The following is a 22,674-nucleotide window of genomic DNA, read 5'->3' on the forward strand; positions in this document are numbered from 1 at the left end:
GGCTAATTTGTTGACTGTCATGAAGAAAGATGATTTCTGGAACAGAACCAGACAAACCACATCCTAATACCAACATACTAGGAGAGCCATTTGCCAACACAATTTGTGTGAATTGAGTATTAGGTAACACAGAAGGACGGAGGACAAAGGGAGAAATAAGAAATGGCGCCATCTCCGTGCCCTTAAAACCAAGAGGAAGGCATGCCAATGGAAAGCTTCCATGCTCCTGAGAAAACCCGTGCTTGCTCAAGCCTGGCTCCTGGTTCCTCAGTGGCTTCTAAGACTGGTACAGCTACTTGGGGGCTTCTCAGATCTTGCCACAGTGCCACGCAATAGCTTTTGCACTGCGTTTTGTATTGAATATTGTTAGAGGCTTAATCAGAACTACATCCTTTTGCAATCCGTGGGTTTGGTTCTGATACCTCGGGTCTAAACACTTCACTTTGAACACTCCATTTCCATTTCTTCAATAAGAAAACAAGCTGGGTTTATGGAGCAAGAGAAGAACAAGCACAGTCTTAGAACTTGATGTCTCTTTCAAACTGCTTACAGAGAAATTACTTATTTTCCAGATTCATCCCCAAGTTTATTCTGCTGACTCCAGAAGCTGCCCAGGAAACATCCCTAGGCCCCGTGAACAATGTACGCACTTGCTGAACAGGGCAAGAAACACTAACACTTACAGCCAGTAAAAGGCTTATAGTCTGATTTTAGTTGATTAAAGGTAAGAAGATCATTTTTCCTTCAAGTGCGGGTTCTTATCTCCTATTGAATTTGCATCTTCAAAGATTAAACAGCTGTCCAAAAGAACAGAGTAATATTGCATCAGGAGGAATTTTTGAACATTACAGCTTTGCCTCAAGATCAAGAGTTTTGGTCAAAGTCACTTCTAAGCAGTAAAGACAACAAGATTTTATATGTAATCCCAGCAAAAGTCCAAATCTGTATGAAATTCTATTTACAACTTTTTAAATGAAAAAAGCCCACCAGTTATTTTACTATAAAAAACTATCCTAGGGAAAAGATTAACAATTGCATAAAACAACATTTATGCTAACTCCCGAATAATAGTTTTTCTTTGCCAGACACCTGTATGAATTAAATCTAGCATAGATAACTAGAAAAAACAGAGCCAACCTAGAAAGGGTGGGATATGACAAAGCCCAGCTGCCTAAGCCCTTTTTACAGATCATGTGATTGGAGCATAGTACAAGTTTTTGAACTCTCTACATATTGGATGTTAAAAGCAGCAGGTTGATTTGAACAAAACAAATTCCTTTGAATTGTACTATTGCTCAAGAATTGCTTCACCCACAGACAGACAGAGAATAAATAGTTCCAGATTTTAGCTAAAATGACCAAAGATAAAAAAGAGCCTTTATATACGTGCTGTGACCACCTTACCAGTTGATGTTAATCAGTGCTGCCACCACTCTCCTTCTTCCAATTGCCACTGCAAAGTATTATGGAATAATTCAAACCAAAAGAAAAAGATACATGAAAATAACTGAACGTTTTTCAACTATTTGATGCAGTGAAAGAGGAAGAAAAGATACCTCTTTGCAAGGAGATCTGTCAGGTGCTGATATCTCAAATAAAAGTATTGCTATAGAAAGACTGTTCCTGCAGATCTTCTGATGAAAGTCTAGATCTTCATCAGAGAAACCTTCTTTTAAATGTGCCTTCCACTCACAATGAATTTTGTGAGTGTGTGGTGGCAGAGGAGCCATGTTGTGGAGCAATAAGGTTCAACCATGTTAAAGATGTCTGTTAATAACAAACTCTTCATACTTTGTTAAAGCACTTTCTATGTTTATTTAAAAAAAAATCCATGCGACATTAACTGAGAGTTTTTAGAGGAATATGCATGCTCGGTGTAGCTTATTTAAGACCGAGAGTGCTGAATATGTATAACTCCAGGTGAAACAATAGATATTCAGAGGCCTGGATTATTGCTACGCTTCAGAGAAGACATGCAAAAACTGCTAACCAAGTGTTTGGTTAAGCAAGGAAACAACTGAAACCAAAATTATTATATGTAAACTAAAATGGATTTTAAACAGATAATGCAGTTGCCTTTGGATTTTTTTCTACAAGCTGACATGTCACTGTTTCTGGGTGCCGAATGGCTACAATTCTGAAACGTTAAAATCTTGTTCTTTTTATATTGTTGTCTCACAAAAATAAGGTCTATATTGTCTTCTGATGCTCCATTGCAACCTCTGAAAAGTCTGTTGTAGCTACTGAGTAACATGGACCTTCTTTGTAATAGCATAGGAAAAACTTCCCAAGAGAAGTGGCTTAATAATGACAGCTGAATTGCAGCTTGTGCCAGTGCTAACTTTGATTTAGTGAAATTAATTTGAATATTGAAGTTGCTATGAAACGACATGTTGCAGTAGCAAAACATATTTACTCAGATTAAGGCAAGAAGGGATGGCAAGAAAACTTAGATCTGACTTGTTTTCCACAAAGGCGTAATAAAAAAATCATTTAACTGGGTCTCCAGATGACTATTAAAACCAGTTAAAGCTACCTACAAAACTATTGTACTCACTAGCCTGAGCAGGGAAAACAAACACTGATCATGTGGTCTGCTAGTGCCATCTATTGTGTACAGGGAAAAATACAGACAGCAAATGTAGAAGTTGCCTTTTTGATCTTTAAAATCAGATAAATACTCTTTCTGCATTACAGTACCAATTAGAAAACATAGCCAAAGTTCATGAAATCACTTCTGTTTCTTGTAAAATACAGCAATCATTATGATTTATGTATATTATAGAAACATGCAGGACTCTAACCACCGTCAGGCTTCATCATGCCAAGACTGTTCATATGTGCATGTATGAACCACATAAGCACACACACACAATTGTAGTGAAAGACAAACCCATCTGTGATATTTTTAGTCAAAGATACAGAAATCTTTTAAATTAAAACCTATTGCAATTCCTCACCTTATGTCAAATTTTTCCCAGATAATGATTACCCCTTCTTAAAATCCAAGCACCATGCTGCCTTTCACCATTTATTGTAGGAGAACAACTCTTCCAGCTTCTTCCAGAGAGAATACTGGTAGTAGATGTAAACCTCTAGGTTTAGCTCAGCAACACCAAACACTCTGAAGTCTTCAAGCAGTCCCTCTAAAACCTAAAAGCTTGTAAGAATGTAGTGTCGATATCGAGGCAAAGACTCTATTTACAGAGCAGTTTAAAATACCCAGCTACTGAATTCTACACATTCATCATACTGAAATGTCCAAAACTTACTGACATATATTACTATAACCCCCCTAGTCTGCTTGACACTTTTGCACCCAGTATTGCCACCAAACAATCAACATCTTGCCACTCAGATAGTTTCATTACTATCACAGTATCACAGTATCACAGTATGTTTGGGATTGGAAGGGACCTCAAAAGATCATCTAGTCCAATCCCCCTGCTGGAGCAGGAACACCTAAGTGAGGTCGCGCAGGAACATGTCCAGGCGGGTTTTGAATGTCTCCAGAGAAGGAGACTCCACAACCTCCCTGGGCAGCCTGTTCCAGTGCTCTGTCACCCTCACTGAGAAGAAGTTTTTTCTCAAATTTAAGCGGAACCTCTTGTGTTCCAGCTTGATCCCATTACCCCTTGTCCTATCATTGTTTGCCACCGAGAAGAGCCTGGCTCCATCCTCATGGCACTCACCCTTTATATATTTATAAACATTAATGAGGTCCCCCCTTAGTCTCCTCTTCTCCAAACTAAAGAGACCCAGCTCCCTCAGCCTTTCCTCATAAGGGAGGTGCTCCACTCCCTTAATCATCTTGGTTGCCCTACGCTGGACCCTCTCCAGCAGTTCCCTGTCCTTCTGGAACTGAGGGGCAAACTATCAAACATAGGCTGCTGCCAGAGATAAGCCAAAACGCAAAGCAGATCAGAAATAAAAATCTGGAATATTTTGTGAGAAAAAGCAAAGGTGCAATATATGGTGATCCCTGGCTCAGCACATCATGGGAGAGAAGAGCAGAGACAGTAACAGCGTCCTAAGTCATAGTGGGTTTTATGTATTTTGAGTTGATTGTGTTTCGTCCTTACATGATTTGGAACTGCGATAGAGACTGCAATGGTAGTATTTAATCAGATCAAACTGCACAACCTAGAAAAACGAGACTTTGTACTTTGGGAAGGGGTATAGAAACGATTTAGCATAATCACTAAAAATAACAATAACTGTCATGTGATTTACTGTCGTGTATGCCAAAGAAGTTTCTCAATCGCTCACGATGTGCTGACAAATTGAAAACATCACATGGGGTGGATGCTGCAAGATTTCCTAGCATAGCTCCCAAGAAGAAATAGATATTTCTCATTGCTAAGTGTTAGAGAAAAAAAAAGGGCCTGTTTCACAAAGCAACAGAAGTGTGCTGTGACATCAACTGTACTAACCTGTAGCGATCACTTAATTGTAAAAAATTAAATATCGTTATTTAACAAGAGTCATCCACAGCTGAAATGGTGCAACTGGCTAGAAGAATTTTTTTCTTCAATTGCTTGCAACCCGTCAGCTCATACTTCAACTGAAAAAAAGAATTAGGATCTTGATTGAAAAGCTGCCTAGAGCCAGAGAATAATCCAAGTGTTTTCAATAGTTGTTCACTGCACAAATGAAAAGGTAACAATCCAGTGCCTCCATCTGCACCTTGATGCATGTTGATGTTTTTGGCCTAACAACTTAAATAAAAGGCAAACTGCTCGTGACACATTCTTTTGGTCATGAATGTAACTCACATAAAAATGTACCATAATAAAGCTCAGAGAAATGAGAAGGATTTCATTCAGTAGTTCTTCAGTACTTGAATTAACATGTTGATTTCAGCAAACAAGATTATCTTGATTCAGCCACTTTCTCTGAAAAAAAAAATCAGTTTTGTTTTATTTTTTTCTCTTTAGGACACTGTAAGCACTGTAAAGGTTGGGGGGCTGGATATGATTCTTTTGAAGAGGACAGAGTTACTAAAAGATTAAATAAGTGTGAATTTGTTTCAGAAGCCTTGTATTTGGATTACGATTTAATGTTTTCTCAGTGTTCTCCCACTTTGAAACTTGTGAAAATTATTGTGGTGGTTTCCTGTTTAAATCAGAACAATAAAAATATGTTTTTTCCCATTTTAGGGTACTCAGATTCACTATAAAATCACACTATTATTAGTTAAGGCTAAACTTCAAGTTAATGTAATTTATCCATTTCAAGGGTTTAGTAAATTGGTGAGCTGAAATCTGATATCATTTGAAAGAACAACTTCAAGCTCCTTATACTTTAAGAAAGCTAGGAATAAAAAGCAATAAAAGAACAATACACAATGCACTTAGAAATATAGTCCTTTCTTAACATGGCCTTCAAGATAACAGGATGATACTTTTTGTGGTTGGCATTTCTCTTCTGATCTTCATTTGAAGAAACGTGTGCCCCTTGCAGGATTCTTAACCAGCAAGACATACATCCTGCATTTAGTCAGTACTAGATTTGATTTTTAACATGATTGTAAATGTAAATATCGGCAACATAACCTAAATACTGCGGAAAGGAAATCTGCCAGTGAAAAATATTCGTAATATTTTTTCTTTGGAAGAATTTATAAAGAAAACATGGACTCTTTAGGTTGTGAAACAGCTGAATTTAATACAGTTTAAAATACACATTAAAGGAAATATCAACAGATGACTAGTCTTAAGACATCGCTATCCAAACACACTTGTTTTTTCTCATGGAATAATAGCATCTGAAAATCATCAATATTTCCACATTAACTGTGACAGACCATGGCAAATATAATTTTCGGAGAACTTGATTGACAGCCAAGAGGTTAATGCACTAAATGGAGGTAGTGAATCAGTCCACTAAAGACCCATTTGCCTCCAGATACCTGTAACATCTGACTTCTCAATTAGTTCCTTTCCAAGTCGTCATTACAGAAATAAGTTTATAGCAGCAAATATGCCATATCTTCACTACAGAAGCTCTCCGGGATTTTTTTTTTCAGTTTTATAAATATGTAATATTCATACACATGTAACTGAACACCTGAGAACTACTGGTGCCTCTTCTTGTTTCCCATTTACCCCAAATGACTTTTTGGAAGCCCTCTTCATTCCACCGTTGTAGGTTAAAACACAGGCAGGAAAACTTCTTTGTAGTAACCACATTGCAGTACGATTTCTCTTCAGTAGATTGTGCAGAAATGTAAATTTAGTTTCTAGTCCCGCTTCAGTTTTAAGCTTCCTATGGCCAGCAGTACATAAAAGGGGGGAAAAGGGCAGATTTCTACAATGTACATTGCAGTCAATGATTAGAAAACATTTTTCAAGCAATATACTTTCAACTTCTCCTAGGATTTGTATTTGTTTACAGTGTCCACAATCAGAAACAAGTAGCATGGAGTTGCCATCTACTAACTGTAAATTTCTACTCTTGAAACAAAGACACCCACTTCTGCTCACACCTTTCTCCACGGTTCTTGCAACTTAACAGGTAGGAGGAATTCAGCCTTAGTGTTTTCCACTGTCTTTAGACTTTTCTAATTGTTTGCAGAATGTACTTTCTCAAGTTTAAAACTGACATCACTAATCAGATTATAACAAGTAAAAAAGTATGGATATGTCCAAAAGGGAAGAGCTGAGGAGATCAAAAGTCTTGGAATGACTTTGAAGTGCTTCTACAGATTGCTTCTATTTCAGTATTTTTAATATATCAAACAGTATAAAAATTACAAAATATTGCTAAAAGGTAGCAGAAATATTGCTGCGAGTTTTTAAAATGTTCTAGTGGATGCAGTTACAAACATTACTAAGTTAATGCAATGAGTTCTTTACACAACTTTGAAAATCCCTGTCCCTCTGCAACATTTCCTATAAGTAAAAAGAAACCTAGAATATTCATATATATATATAAAACATAAATTTCTCCACTATCAGGAGTCTTCGTGTATTTCTGTTGATATCCTCAAAGAAACTCTCTAAAAGAAAAATAAAAAAATATCAGCTTAAGTTCTCTAATGCAATACAAGGAGATAAATACATAATGTGAGAAGTTAAAAAAAAAAAAGGAAGGCTTATTTTTCTTAGACTCTGGCGGTTGTTTTTTTCTGAATTAATAGTTTAGCTTTATGTGAGCGCTGGTTAGGACAAAGACGACAAAATCTTAAAAATCTTTGTCATTCTCAAACATTAACATTGGATTTCAAGCTACTATATATCTGTGAATTTAAAATGTCTGCATTTCTATTTAGTTTAATTCCATCACTTTCTCTAATTTATTGTGTTCACAATATTTATATATAGTTAAATTCTCAGTGTTCAACACTTCAGGATCTGTGATCTGAAGTGGACTTATCAACTAATTTAGTCACTCTGAGGACTACAGCATCGTCTGCAAATATGTATCTCCAAGGGAAGAGTTTGACTTTTGATAAAACAAATAGCATCATATATGGAGACATCAGAGAGCAAGGGACTGGCAAGAAATACCATTACCCCAAATCTCCCAAAATGGTAAATTTAATGCTGCATGCATTTCTGAATGATACTTTAATGTTTTCGTAAGGTTTAGAAGGCAACTATACACCCTTAAGATAATGCATTGTGTAATTTTGGACAATTACTTAAAAAAAAAAAAAAGTGTTTTGTTCTGCAGAACCTAGCTTTTTGCCTTTTTTTGTTGTTGTTTTTCCTTCTAATAAGGTAGGGATGTCAAACTCATTTTCACCAGGGGCCACATCAGTCTTGTGGCTGCCTTGGAAGGGCCAAATGTAATTTTAGGACTGTATATAGGTAGGAGTGGTTATATTTATACAGTCCTAAAATTACATTTGGCCCTTCGAAGGGAACCATGAGGCTGATGTGGTCCCCAGGGAAAATGAGTCTGACACCCCTGTAATAAGGGAAAGCCACTACAGCCATGGTCTCTTCAGTACTGTTAGTCCGAAGAAAAAGGTATATAAATGTTTGCTATCAGATAGCAATATATGTTAACTCTGAAACCTCAGTTGAAAATTGATTTCTATATATGCTTATGAAAGTTATGTACAAATTATATATAAGTATTGAGCACTTCCAAGCTGAACAAGAACGTGAGTAAAGATGCAAGTAAATTAATCACAAAGTTTTACATGATCTGATACCAAACGTCAGTTATATGTGAGATGACTTAGAGCGTTCTCACTATTTTTCCTCCCTTCCCACCTCCATGAATTCTGGATATGGTTTCCAGCAATTTGTCACAGCACCAATTGTCTCACATATGTGATCTTGATTATTGGTTCTACAGTTAAACAAGTGCTTGGATCTAGTTTTTGACTTTCTGGGACTTGTGTGAGGCAAAGATGTATATGAAAGACCTACATATGGCACACGACACCTACCGTACCTACAAGTGAGTTAGTTCATCTTTGTAATTATGGTATAAAGCAGCAGTTCTCAGTTTTTTCTGCCTTAGGCTCTCTACTCCAGTCCTGCAAAGATCCAGCTACTTCAGGGTGAAAACAAACATCCAGAAGTCTGAGAAGGATAAGGAGACCGAGTTCCTCCTAATACCTACAGTAATATCCAGAAGGTTTTGTCCTCAAATGTCTGCGAGTCACTTGCCCCAAGCAATGTTGTTTTTATTTTTATTTTTTTACAAGGTCTTTTGTCACAGTCAAGCCTCACACATTGGCATTTTCAGCAAAGAAAACCATGAAACATTGCAGCTAGAACATACTGTGTAAACAAGAAGAGTTGGCAAAGCAGAGCTTGGCAAAGTAATTTCAAGGCATGCCTTTTGCAAATTGTAAAAAAGTGTTTTCTTTTTAACTAATCTAATATTTTGTCTTCCTTAAAGTCAGGCTTGATACATCACAATGTTCAGCTACTCAGACCAGGAGGTTTTGATGTCAATACTTTCCATAAAGTATTTTATGTTCTTTGCATTGTGAGGCAACATACATCAAAATGTGTAGTTTTTATAAAGAAAGGAAAAATCTATGGTTGAAATGTGTTGGATCATTATGTAAAAGCCCTCAGGTAGAAAGAAATGAAGTATTAGTTGCATCATTTATTTTGGTATTACGTCACCTTTAGAGGGGTGCTCCTCTCTACAAAAAGATTGATTAAAAAAGTAGAGGATATTAATTTACTGAGTAATTTTCAAGAGCAGATACCTATTCAACTAACAAGCTGATTCATAAAACTGTTTTTAATGTTTCAAAAACTGGGGGTAAAATATTCATTAGGTAGACAGAAATCAGTTCTGTGACTGACAATTTTTTTTTCTGTATAGCTTTAGTATATCTAGCTGAGTTAAAGAACAGTAATTTTCTATTGCATTTGTCGTTATACAACTCATAGCACCTCTTAGTCACTGTTAAAATATGTAAATACCAACCTGAAAATCTCTAATGAACGTTAGGAAGAAGAAGATAAAACCAAAGGCCACCGTCCATTCACAGATCGCGCTCAACAAATGGTAAGTATAATCCTGAAGAAATGAAACATAAAATGAATTTTCAGATAAAGCAGCTAAACAAATATATTGTGGAATGCTATAAAAATAGACCAATATTCTAAGACTTACGACTCATCATCCCAATACCCGGTTGTATAGAAGTCAATTCAGATTTAGTTTTTACAGAATGATAAGTATAGTTATCAAAATTCCATATGTTCCATGAAGCAATATCTTGTGTGCTAACATAAAAAATAGTACAAGAAAACTACAACTAGCACAAGATCAAAACACAGCTTGAATATAATCTGCACCTAAAAAAATTTAGTTCTTATGTGAGGGATACAAAAATGCCCATATTCAAAACTTCTACTCAGAACCACTGAGTTTAGTAGTACTATCCCTTCTAGTAAATTCTCATGATGTTTTAAAAGGTGGGGCTACCCCTGTATGACAGTTCCTGACAAGACCTTTGTTTTTAAGTAAATCATGATAGAAAACTACATAATATGACACAAATAGAAAGTAAAGTAATTCATAACGTGCTATCAACAAATACGCCATCTATTTCAGTAAAACCTTTTTCTTGTCCTTGCATCTCAAGTGAAAAAATAGAAAAGTGAAACCAAAAAACAGCACAACAACAACAACCAACCAACCAGCAAGCCAAGGGGCAGATTGTGAAGAATTATCTCACAGCTGCCTTGCCACTCTTTGGTTGAAGTACATTTGCCAAGTTTGCTTTTATTAAGCTCTTCAAGCAGGATACACTGTCTGCATTATTTAACCTGCCTTTTTAATACCTCCATGTGGAAAGTTTGTCCAAAAAGAAAACTTGCCTTTTATAACTGTCAGTCTGAGAATACTGAAAGCAATTCAAATACCTTATATTGATGTTATTATGCTTCAGGTCAGACCCTCAATGTTTATCACAATTGTAAAGACTATTTAATAAAGAATGGTGAGAAAGCTGAGAAAACAGATGTTGTAAAAACCCTCAAAAACCTCAGAATCAAATTGGTTCACTTTTGTTCCATGTATGAAGTTCATTTTCCAGAAATATGACTGTAAAAGGAAGTAGAACAACTCACTTCTGGAGTATTTTTTTCTAGCATTTGTTCTATGGGTAAGTTTCAAATGCTTGGTTAAAATGAAAGTCTAACTCTCTCAAGACTGACCCATCCATCACAAGTTTTGTTACCCAAGCCACAGACAGTTTTCTAATGAAGAAATGATGGGAAACCAGCATTGCACAAGTTGTTGAGATTTTACAAATCTGTTCATGATAATGCACTACTCAAAGTCTCTGAAGAGTCTGTGATGATACATACTTTTAGATAAACATAACAGCATACCCCAAATAATATGTTACCAGGAAAGATGGCTACCTAATGAGGTTTTACCTTTTCACCTGGAGTCCAGTCAATTTTTGTCATGGAAATTCGTGAAGCGAACACAATCACTGGGAAAAACAGTGTAAAGGAAACTATAAAAGTTTAGTAATAGTGAAAATTTCTGCTTAATAAAAAATAGCCCATCTTCCCATTTTGTAACACAGGTGGTCCTGAACAACCAAAATATCAAATCAAATATTATGAAAACAAGTAAATGAAACACATTATTGAAAGATAACTGACAGCAGCAATCAAACCAAATTTCTGCACAAATACACGTTTCTGTGAGGCCTTCCAAAGTACAAAGCGTAAGGGGAGACACTCCAAAACTTAGATCATATTCTTGATTGAGAACTGTGGGAGCAGAGTCTGCATTGTTGGAAGGGGAACCACGTTGGTTTCTACTGGTCCACAACAGGTGCTTTGGTATATTTGTACAACTTTCTCTCAGGACTGGGGCCCTCTTTAAAAGCCCTTGCACAACTGCTGAAACTAAAAGCAGGCTGTAGCTGGCTGGCTGATGTGATGATCTGCTGCAACCACTTTTCAACACTGGCAGATCACTTAAAGACCAATAAAACAAATGGGATGGTTCTAATTTCTGCAGGCTGTGGGAAAAGCCAGTAAGTATGCTGAATGTGTCTCTAGGGGAGGCATTTAATGAAGCCAAGCACTGACCAACATGATCAAAAGCATCTGCTTGAATTGAAGGAAATCTTGTGTGTGACATCTGTATTTTATATGTCTGTGTGTCAGGTTCTTTTTAGAAGCAGTGCCCCCTTTTGCAAGCCTTTCTCCATACCCTCCTTCAAATAAATGAGGTTGGATAGTTGGTCTAGCTTTATTATCGTGTGATCCTATGAAGAACACTGGGGCATTAGATTCAAATATACTACTAAAAGAAGATACAGCTTTTTAGAAGACCCTGAAACTCTTCATTATGCTATTAATGGTGTCTCAACATGCTATATGCATTATTATAGCAGAAATATTACAGAGCCCTAAGAAAAGATTATAAGCTCATTTTAATCCTTCACCAGCAATAGTTAAACTTAAAAGGAAAATCATGAACACATAAAGGGAAAACTGTGGGATACACCATAAAGGATACTAGGAATGAAAGCAATGCATGATATTACAGATATGGCCATCCTCACGTGACACACAAAATAAGTGTTCCATTGTGGACAGGACTTGTAGGAGATTATAGACTGCAGTGTAATATATACAACACCGGAACCAAATGCCACCAAAGCTCCTATGTCATGGACACTGGGAACAGCCAGCTCCTGAAAAGAGAATCAGCACAATGGTTAGCTGCTACAGTTTGTAGAGTGGTAGGAATCAATATGCCCTGAGAAGACCACATTACACTGAGCACGTACAAGCAGTGGGAAACAGACCCTTCTCCAAACAGTTTACACAGGGAAGGTGAAAACACACAGAGTAAGAGTAGCTCAGAGAGGTAAACTAACCATATCAAAAGCCACCAGGTCATACTCGTTTCTCATGTTCACATAAAAACACAGATCAGTTTTAGTGCTGTTCAACAGTTGGTCTATTACCACAAACAGGAAATGGCTTATGTTTTTCTTAAGAGGTTCTTATACCTCCTTTTTCCCTTTACCCTGCTGATTCTTTTGCATTAAAAGACTAATCTGCATTTTGTGGCCATATTCTAACTAATGGTAAAGTTTCATGGCAGCTATTCTAAATAGTGACTACTGTATCTCTGTCCTCCACCCTCCAGTGGCCAGCCACAAAGCTCCAGGAAGTAAGTCCACAGAAAATTAGTTATATATTTAAAAAAAAAAAAAAAAGTGTTACTTAAAATAAGCTCTTAATACAAAGGTCTTACACTGCCAGTCTCTTGAATTATTCAGCCCTTCTACTCACATTCAGCCTTTTCACTCACATTTACTCCCCACATCATCAGACACTTTTATTCAAGTTTGACAACAGGTGAAAGTGTGTATAAAATTCCAGTATCACTGTAAGTGGCCTATTTTTTGTAATACCCTACCTATGGAAAATTGTCTTTAAAACACAAACAAGTAGAATACCCAGTAACAAAACTGATGAAGGTTCCGGAGAAACTATTGTATTCTAAATGCTTTAAAAAATTACAAATACAAAGTTATGCCACCTGTGAATCCAATATCAGACAAGTAAGCTAGCTTTAAAGCTCCTTTCTGTCACCAGAGTATAGCAAAACATGTTATGATGTGACCTACTACAGTTCTATTATAGTGATTCACGGAAACACATCTACATCCTTTCATTACATAATTTAACATTTTTCCTGCCTGGAGGCCACTTTTATCTCTGTCTTGTAATGGTGAATATGTTCACATGCTCTTTTAAATTATTTTTCCCTGTGCTTTTCTTTCTGTTCTTTCCATTTTATCTCTCTGATATATGAAGTTCTGTCAGATTTTAAAGCATGCTCCTCACAAAGGTATTTTAAGTGGCATCTCATCTATACTTGCATTTTCTTCTCCTCTGTTCCACGTTTTACTTGCCATATAGGAATGACAGGATTTGGTATGGAAAGCATTAATCAAGCTTAACTGTTTTTGCTGCTTAACTGCTTTTGCATTTAGTCCCATGCACAATACACAGAGCTTTTCTAACATGGCTCTCACGATTGCTTCTATAAAACTGCTACAGCTTCCCTAAAAAGCCTACCACACTCAACCCCTACAGAACCTGGGAAATGTTGTGACTTCCGCTATGGTAAACCTCCGAAGCTTTCTAGTCAAAGACAGGAAGATCTCTCTTTATTCACCTGTAATGTCTAACAGGCAAAAATAAGCCTGCTAAGACCTAGCTTCTCACTTTGCCTTATTCATTAAGTGCTATGGGATTTTTCCTTCCTTATCCAATTATCTTCTTAAAGCTAACTCTCCACTGTCTTTCATTTCTGTATTTCAAATACTGTGTTATTTAGAATAGAGAACAAAGATTTTATTCATGACCATTACTTATTTTCTCAGAAACTCTTTTGCTTTCAGAGGCTGCACTCCTAGTGTTTCCTCCCACCTCGTTCCTCACTTTTGCTAAGTGGTCAGAGACCAATACCATTAAAACCCCGTGCTACCTACAATATCTTGAGGCAAAAAGAGTGAAAAAAATTTCCTTACAAATAATTATGCTACTTAATAGACTTACCACAAATTGCACTAGATTTGAGTAAATAAAAGCAAACCTTAAATATTTCCAGTAAAATTTCACACTGAAGCCTTTTAAACAAGCTAGATATTTTGCCTTGAGGAAAGAGAAAATGAACTGATGCTCAACAATTTAAATCAGCTCTATTACAGGATGCAGGTATGGTCTTAGCTTACCTGCTGGGGAAAAAAAAGTGTAAAGGAACAAACAGGTAGGGCACATGAATCTGAATTTTCTGCATGACCAGCTGATCAGAGGGACTAGACTGAATGCTAAAGAAATAATTCCAGCTTTGCTTTGGTCTCCTGACTTGAAACTATCACTTGACCTTGAGCAAATCTCACAGCCTCTTCATTTCTGTTATTTCTACTGGTAGATGGGAATAAGAGTGTACTGGTCACTAGTTGTACATTATGCAGTTAAAAGTCTGAAGACTTGTAAGCCACCATTTCCATCTTCCTGGGCATTTAAGCATGCTCAAAAATCTGCTAGGTCAGATCCTTAGATCATTACCATGTTCTGAACTCTTCCTACAAACTGCACCTAACGTGGAAAGTAAGATCAAAGCAGAGGAAAGAGAAATCAGGTGAGAAAGGAGTTTATGAACAGGTAACGAGAGACAATAGAGATTCGATAAGAACCAATGCTAGAACTGCCAAGGGGCCCCTTTGGAAACTTTAGGATCAAAATTTCTGCTTCCTTGAATCTCCCAAATTATCTTGCATTCCTGATTTTTCTTTTCTTTTTTGAAGCTCAGTTTGTTTTCTATTTCAGTCAAGCAACACTGTTCCCCATCATCTAACTTTTTTTATGCCACATATAAATCTAATCAATGAGAGTACAGATATTTAAAGTAGATTAGCATGCTTAGAATAGGCTGTAGTGCCTGTAGTGTTTGCAATCCACATACACTGCCTGGAGTCAAAAAGAACAAAATATCAGAGTAAGGCAGAATTTTGTGTCTGAAAATACCATGTCAATTACATGCAAAATTGTATTGGCAGCTGAAGCCCTGACAATCTTTATTTTCAATTTCTCTGTATGTTGTCAGGTCACTATATTAGCACAACAGTATTCACTAAAATGTTCCTCAAGGAAGACCATCCTTTAAAAGAAATAATTCAGCTGTTTCCACAGATTTAAAGGGAATATCTCAAACTACATGCCAATTAAACTTGACTTGATTCTCAGCTAAGTTTTCAGTGCAATTGTCCTAATAATTCCCTGTGTCAGAATCTATAATGAGACGTCTTATCCTTTTTGGAAAATAATCAGGAATTCTATGTGTCTCTATCAAAAGACTTAACATGTTTTTTATGCCATCTCCTACAGACTCAAAACAATGAGCTAATACTGTGTTCAATGTTCTAACCTGTCAGCTAAGTCTAGTTTATTCTGTAGAAAATGCTGCTAATGCACGTGTCATCATTCAGGTAACAACACAGATGCTTTTGCTAGTCCGACTTATTCTTCCCTACCTAACTGTAAGCAAACTAAATTGTGAATAGCAAAGCTTTTTTACAGGAAAACTTTCATAGTAAAATTTTTTACAGCAAAAGCATCTGTATTAAGTTTTTTTCTAGTACAGACATGCTACAAGACAAGCACAGACCAAACCCCTTACTGACATAACTGTACAAGCAAAAAATCTAGTTTATAGAGAGAAAGAAAATCTGTCTTTTTAAAGTCACTGAAAAAAGAAGAAACAAACACATTTTTACTCCATTTGACAAGTATCCACATTGGAATAATGTGAACTGCTCTGATCTATTTGATTTTTTAACTGGTAAAACTGTAGCTTAATTTACGATATGAAATACATGGTCATACCTGAAAAGTTGCAACTATGCCCATTCCAGCACAGCCCATCAACCCAATACATAATGAAAACATGTTGCATGAAGACCCAACAAAGTGTGATGACTCATTTTGCTTCTCTATTAATAAATATCTGATACACATTGTAATTACAGCTGAAAAACAAAAAATACATATTGTGTTAAACGATCATGTGTTTTTTACATATTAACACCTTTGCTCTATCCAAACCAATACATACCTAAAAGTGCTGAAATATTAATCATAAAACCAAAGATACCACTCTCTGGAGGTTTAGTTCCAGTGTCACTAAAGCAGGAAGAGAGAAGAAATTAAAAGTTAATGGAGATCCGTGAAATATAAATGAGACTTACAAATGAAACCCCAAGAGAAATGTAACCTGACTGAACTGCTGCTATATGCATAAGACATTTAAACATATAAATTGGAATGTTGCCTGCTGCACATTTAAGCTTCATTTTTAGTACTGATGTCTCCTTTTAGAAAGAAATTGTATTTTTAGAGCATACTATTTGAACTATATTTCTTCCTTTTCTGTACACAATATGCAGAGCTGTGACGGATGTGACATGGGGTAAGGGTGTCAACCTGCTTGAGGGCAGCAAGGCTCTACAGAGGCACTTGGAGTGGCTGGATTGATGAGCTGAGGCCAATTGTATGAGGTTTAACAAGGTCAAGTGTCAGATCTTGCACTTGGGTCACAACAACCTCAGGCAGCGCTACAGGCTCGGGGAAGAGTGGCTGGCAAGCTGCCTGATGGAAAGGGATCTGGGGGTGTTGGTCAAAAGCTGGCTGAACATGAGCCAGCAGTGTGCCCAGGTAGCCAAAAAGGCCAACAGCACCCTGGCTTCTATCAGAAATAGTGTGGACAGCAGGACTAGGGAAGTGATTGTCCTGCTGTACTGGGCACCAGTGAGGCGCCACCTTGAATCCTGTGTTCAGTTTTGGGCCCCTCACTACAAGACAGACATTGAGGTGTTGGAGAGAGTTCAGAGAAGGGCAGCGAAGCTGGTGAAGGGTCTGGAGCACAAGTCGTATGAGGAGCGGTTGAGGGAACTGGGGCTGTTTAACCTGGAGAAAAGGAGGCTGAGAGGAGACCTTATCGCTGTCTGAAAGGAGGTTGTAGCATGAAGGGTGTCATTCTCTTCTCCCAGGTAACAGGAGGCAGGACAGGAGGAAATGGCCTCACGTTGCACCAGGGAAGGTTTAGATTGGATATTAGGAAAAATTTCTTCACGGAAAGGGTTGTCAAGCACTGGAACAGGCTGCCCAGGGAAGTGGTTGAGCCACCATCCCTGGAGGTGTTTAAAAGACACAAAGATGAGGTTCTTAGGGACATGGTTTAGATGTGGACTTGGCAGTGTTGGGTTAACGGTTGAACTTGATGACCTATAAGGTCTTTTCCAACCAAAATGATTCTGTGATTGTATGATGATTCTACGACAGAGCAATACTTTGTTCATGAATGACATAAATGATGACATAAATGACATTTTAGAAATTAAGTTTCTTTTATTTGCTAAACTAACACTGTGATAGAGTAAACCATATCTAATGTAATTCATTATCCTAATATGTGAGAGAATTTGGCTTAGGTTCCTGATTTGTTTGAAAGGACTTTACCCAAGGAGAGCAACTGCATTCCAACGCCTGGGAGCATTCCTAGGCACTGTTTAACCTACTAATGTGGATACAGCTTAAGAGTACTCTAGGTCCAAGGTGTTGTAACTATTTTCTGCTGAAGCAATTCACCCTCACACGGGATAATTAGAAGTTCATTGGCGAGACAAAGCATGAATGTGAGAATATCTACAGAACATATACATACATGCATACATCCTATGAAAATTATCATATACACAAAATATATGTTATGTAGGAAATGGAATGCCTTCATCATAGAATCCTTTTCCCTCTCTTCTTTACAGATATGCAAACACCCCCACAAACATCCACACTGGAGAATGCCCTTTCCTTGCAGGAAGGACATATTCCTGGGAGTATGTGAATTCAACTCCCCTCAAGCAGGACTCTTCTATACAAGGTGAGTGCTCTGTTGAAATAAGAATACTGCAATGTCATCAACTCTTTACACTATTTTTTCTTCTCTGAAGTACACTGAGTTGAGAATATCTATTTGATCAGGCTCTGTTGGTCAAGGCAACGGAAAACATGTAGCTCACAAATCTTTACAGAATTTGGGTATTATTGTAACTAGTACTAAGAGGCACAATTGTGTATGTAAACAGAGACACTCAAAGAACTCTGCTGTCAGGAATGTAAGCACACAGGGATTTTAGCTAATGCCAAAGTTCAGTGGAAACCACGCAAAGATCCTGAGAATGAAACTTTCTCTTAGGTGTATGATGGGACAAGTAGGTACTTTTTTTTTTTTTTTATGTGATGCAAGAAGATGAATATTCTTCATTCCAACAGTGAGGCCAGATTAGTTTCCAGTGGTAGTGAGGCCAGATCAGCTTCCAGTGGTAAACTTCTGCACCTACTACCTAGTGCAGCCAAAATTACAAGTGTTCAGCATGAATGCCTCTGTTCCTAACACCCATAAGAGAAAGCACTCTCTACAGAAGTAATCTTTCTTAATGAATTTTTGACAATTTTGTTAATTTCAAACCAAAAAAGTATGACCACATCAAAATTTTTTAGACATTATATTCTCTTACAATCCCCTTCTATGTTACAGAAGCATTTGTGTAATCAGTTGCTAAGAATGCGAGGAAGCTTAGGGCGAAGGGAGAATCCTTTTCTATGAAAAGCTCATGCAAAAAATAGAGAAAAATCTTGTATTTCTTTTGACTAGGTTGGTTCCAAATTCTGAGACAACAAAAGCTTGGATCAGGCTTTTAGACAAGTCTTCACAACTTCTCAGGCATTGAGAGTCCCGATTCATCTGTATTTTCTTGCTCTAATGCTTTCTGAAAACCTGCTCCAGCTTGTACTCTGTGTTAGTCTTCTTGTTCTTTGATAGTGGAATTGATGAAAATGGTACAGTAACTCTAATTTTTTTGTATGCCACTTCTGAAAATCATCTTAATCCATTTTTCATTTAGCTGATTTTTTAACCTTGAACGTCACACCTTTTCCTCATCTTTCTGGAGTGGTTTCATAAATCTGACAAAGGACTCCATTTAAAAAATAGGCCTCTTGTGACAACCTTGAAGGACTTTTGCAAATCAGAAGCTGCTCTATGCTAAGTACAGGACTGTGATCACTTCAAAGCTTTTGGAAAACTTTAGGTGAGAAGAGAATTGAATCGGCACATGCAAAGAAAGCCATTTGCAGTTCTTGAAACACTTCACATCATAAGAGCAATGCAAACAGCCTGAAATGGCACTGAACTCCATTTGTTTTTTTAATTAAAGCTTTTCTCAAGCTAGAGCTTTACAGGTGAATTTTGCTATTGTTGATTTTTAAACCAAACAATCTTAGATACATGGTTTCAAGAGATTTCATACCAAGAATACTGTATCATATCTACAATGCATTTACAAAGTATTGCACTGTACTTCTAAGGACACAAACTTTGTAATACCATATTTTCCACTAAAAAATACCTGGAGCTAAATTAAGATATAGGTACATTTTTGTTCTACTTCTGGTCTGTTGCTTTGGTAAAACAAAACAAAACAAACAAAACAAAACTATTTGTGACAGTTACTTTCTTTTCATGAAAAAGACAAAAGCAAATGGCAGGTATGAAACAAGAACATGTGCTCACTTATTTGCAATGGTGCATAGTGGTACATAGTGGTACAACCACCACAGAATAGATGAGGAACCCCATATGAAAATGACAGCATTTGTATCACTGTGTCAGGTAGGTGAATTCTACAGTCAAACAGCCTTCTGAAGAGGGGAAAGACAAGAAGCAGAGGAGACAGGGAATAAATATTTTAGAGCCTGAAGAGTCAGTATCATTAGATTTTCTTCATAGCCATCACAAACTATTTATCTCCAAACTTAAGTCCCAAAATTTTAACCTAGGAAGATTATATTCTGCCTATGGGGATCCTCATTGATCCAGAGGTACTAACTGGCAGCAGATATCTTAAGGAAAACTCCCTTTGCTCTTTCACTGAGAATTCAAACCACCAAACAGGCATCCAGCACAGCCAAATTAGTTTGGATTTTTAAGTAGTATGAGCAAAAGAACTCATTTGGGCACAACTTAATAATATTTTAGTCCTCAGCTGCTAGAAACCGCAAAATTATTTTTATCTACCCATAAATGTCTTTATATGGTTTACTTGAGACATTAGCACAGTTTCAATGACAAATTTAGATGTGGTCTTTCACTGTGATAGCTGTTACATGGTAAATAAAATTAACAAGTTATCTCAAAGCATACACAGGCTACTTGAGGAATGTAAACAAGAATTACAGAAATGTTGAACTGAAATTGATCAACATTTTTCTCCTTTGTGTAACTGGAATTTCCCCATACAAGCTCTACTTAATTTTTATAGTTCATTTTAAGAGATTGCACAACTGAAATGTTGCAACATTCTTCCTCTTTCTTTTTATCAGTCTAAGTTTCACTAAATCACGTTCTTAATCCCATGATTCAGATGCTCAGGCTGAAGCAATGACTGCAAAGTAACATGAACTATGTTTTGACTATTGGCCTGAGTACTTAGAAGGAATCATCATATTAGTCCCAAGTGCACCTTCTACGAAGATCATATGCTTAGACCATGCACATTTAGAATTATTACAGGTTGTTCACCAACAGCCAATGTATATCCTTAGTCCAAATGTTTTGTTAAAAGGATGTAAAATAAACAAGACATCTGTCTTTTGAAAAACTTTACTAGCAAATGCAGAGGACCTGAAACATGAATGGGCTGGAGATATTTTTCCTCACTGACACAGCCTCATCTGTCTTGTTGTTTTTCTAGGATATTGTGATTACTTAGTTAAAGGATAAGAATGACTTTTTCAGTGAGATGTTCAGTTAGATTGATAACTATGGCAGCTGTGATACATTCATCACTTATGCATCTGTGACGTGTAGGTTTAGTCTACCTCTTTTAAAAGAATGACACAAGATATGGGTTGTCAAAAACTTGACTGTAAACACAATTATACAGAAAAAAAACCTTCCTGTTTTCTCATATATTTTATTGAAGGACATGGATTCAACATCAGAAACATCATTTGTCAAATGTCTTACTACAGGACCTCAAAATCCTTCTGAGCACAAACCGTGTACTGAGCATGGACACAGTTATATCAAATGGTTTATTTTTCTTGGTTAAAAATGCACAAATGGCACTGGTTACCAGCACTTTTGTGTCAGTAAAACTGTATACAATCAAGGAACATCATGAGTACCACCACTATTATTAAGGCAATAGGTTATTTCTGCATGTACAAGAACAAGGATTTCTGAGTCCAGATTTGGGCAATCTTAAAAAAAATTGCTAACATAAGCATGAAGCCCATTTTTCTTTGGCTCAGTTTGAATGAAGCTCAACTTCCTTGTGGGTTGTGGTATCATTTGCACCATCTCACTTGCTTATGATGACAGGCCATGATTTTCAATCAAATTTATGTGTATGTACAAGTCAGGTTAGAAGCCTTCTAAAATTATGCACATCCATTAAGTCTTTCAAGAATTTAGGTCCAGATGTATCTTGAAAGATGTATTTGAAAGTCTCTTTTTAGATCTTCTATATGTCAGAGACCAATCTTGGATTTCTGGTTTACTTAATCTAGTAAAAGCTAAATACTAGTAACTTCACAGTTTAAATATTAACATGAGTAATGTATAAAAAATTATTTATAGAGAGTTGTGCTTAAACAACTACGGTTACAGAAAAGAGATGCCAGCCGTCTCTTGGGGAGCCGTTTGCACTCATTGTTCCTATGCCGAAATGCTAAAAAAGCGTCTTTGTGGGGCTGCATGTCCTACAAAAGCTATTGTAGGGTTTCGAGTCCTGTCACCATCTGGTGTACTCTGGCCCAGCTCTTGAACTACACAAACAAAACTACATTTCCACCACTTACTCCGTCAATTTTGCTAGGAATTGGGCCTCCAGGATACTTTGACTCCAGCAGAAAACCGTTTCAGCTCCTTTCTACCACATCTGTCAGTGTTCGGGTCCCGTGGGTCTCAGAGAGACCTGGGTGCTACAGGTAGTGATGGGTGACAGGAGCAGGTCCCTGCTCTGCCCCCCTTCACGGGGAGGCCCTGCCACCACTGCTTCTCCTCCTCCGGGGAGCCCCACATCCGTGCCGGGGGACCGTCCCCAGCAGCGGTGGGAAGGAACCGCGGAGCCGTCGGAGCGGGAGCCCCTCAGCACCTCCGGGCTAAGCCGCCGCCTCAAAGCCCCCGGCCGTCACCCCCAAATCCTGCCGTCACCCCCCCCTCACCTGATGTAGGGGACGAGGGGCTCGACGTGCCCGGCCAGCACGGCGATCACATAGGAGATGATGAAGGCGGCCGAGGACCAGCTGACGAGCAAAGCAGGGACGAAAGCCACGCCGGGCATGCAGCACAGCATTGCCGGCGGCTGCGCTGCCCGGGCCATTGGCGGCTTGGGCTGGAACGCCCGGCCGGGCTCTGTGGCGACGCCTTGAAGTCACGGGCCGTGACCGAGGACTTGCGGGACGCTCACACACACACAGACACAGACACACACACACACAGACACACACACACACACACACACACTCACACGGGCCGGCTCTCACCCTCCCGCCTCACACGTGTCTTCCCCCGCCGGGCACCCCCGGCAGCCGCGGAGATTCCCCGCCGTCCGCCGCCGTCCCTTCACTTTCGTTT

General features: G+C 37.8%; 1 protein-coding gene across 1 annotated transcript; it reads right to left on the reverse strand.

The window, feature by feature from the left end:
- Nucleotides 1-5,647: 5,647 nt before the first annotated feature.
- Nucleotides 5,648-22,674, reverse strand: DRAM1 (DNA damage regulated autophagy modulator 1). Its single transcript, XM_065037437.1, has 7 exons — nt 22,263-22,674; nt 16,090-16,157; nt 15,861-16,003; nt 11,971-12,148; nt 10,869-10,927; nt 9,406-9,498; nt 5,648-7,000 (listed from the first exon to the last, which is right to left on the reverse strand). Exons 1-7 carry the CDS (start codon nt 22,418-22,420, stop codon nt 6,956-6,958), a joined length of 744 nt encoding a protein of 247 aa, XP_064893509.1. The 5' UTR covers nt 22,421-22,674; the 3' UTR covers nt 5,648-6,955.

The sequence above is a fragment of the Columba livia genome, chromosome 1 (genome assembly GCF_036013475.1).
Source record: "Columba livia isolate bColLiv1 breed racing homer chromosome 1, bColLiv1.pat.W.v2, whole genome shotgun sequence".
In the NCBI taxonomy this organism is placed as follows: Eukaryota; Metazoa; Chordata; class Aves; order Columbiformes; family Columbidae; genus Columba; species Columba livia.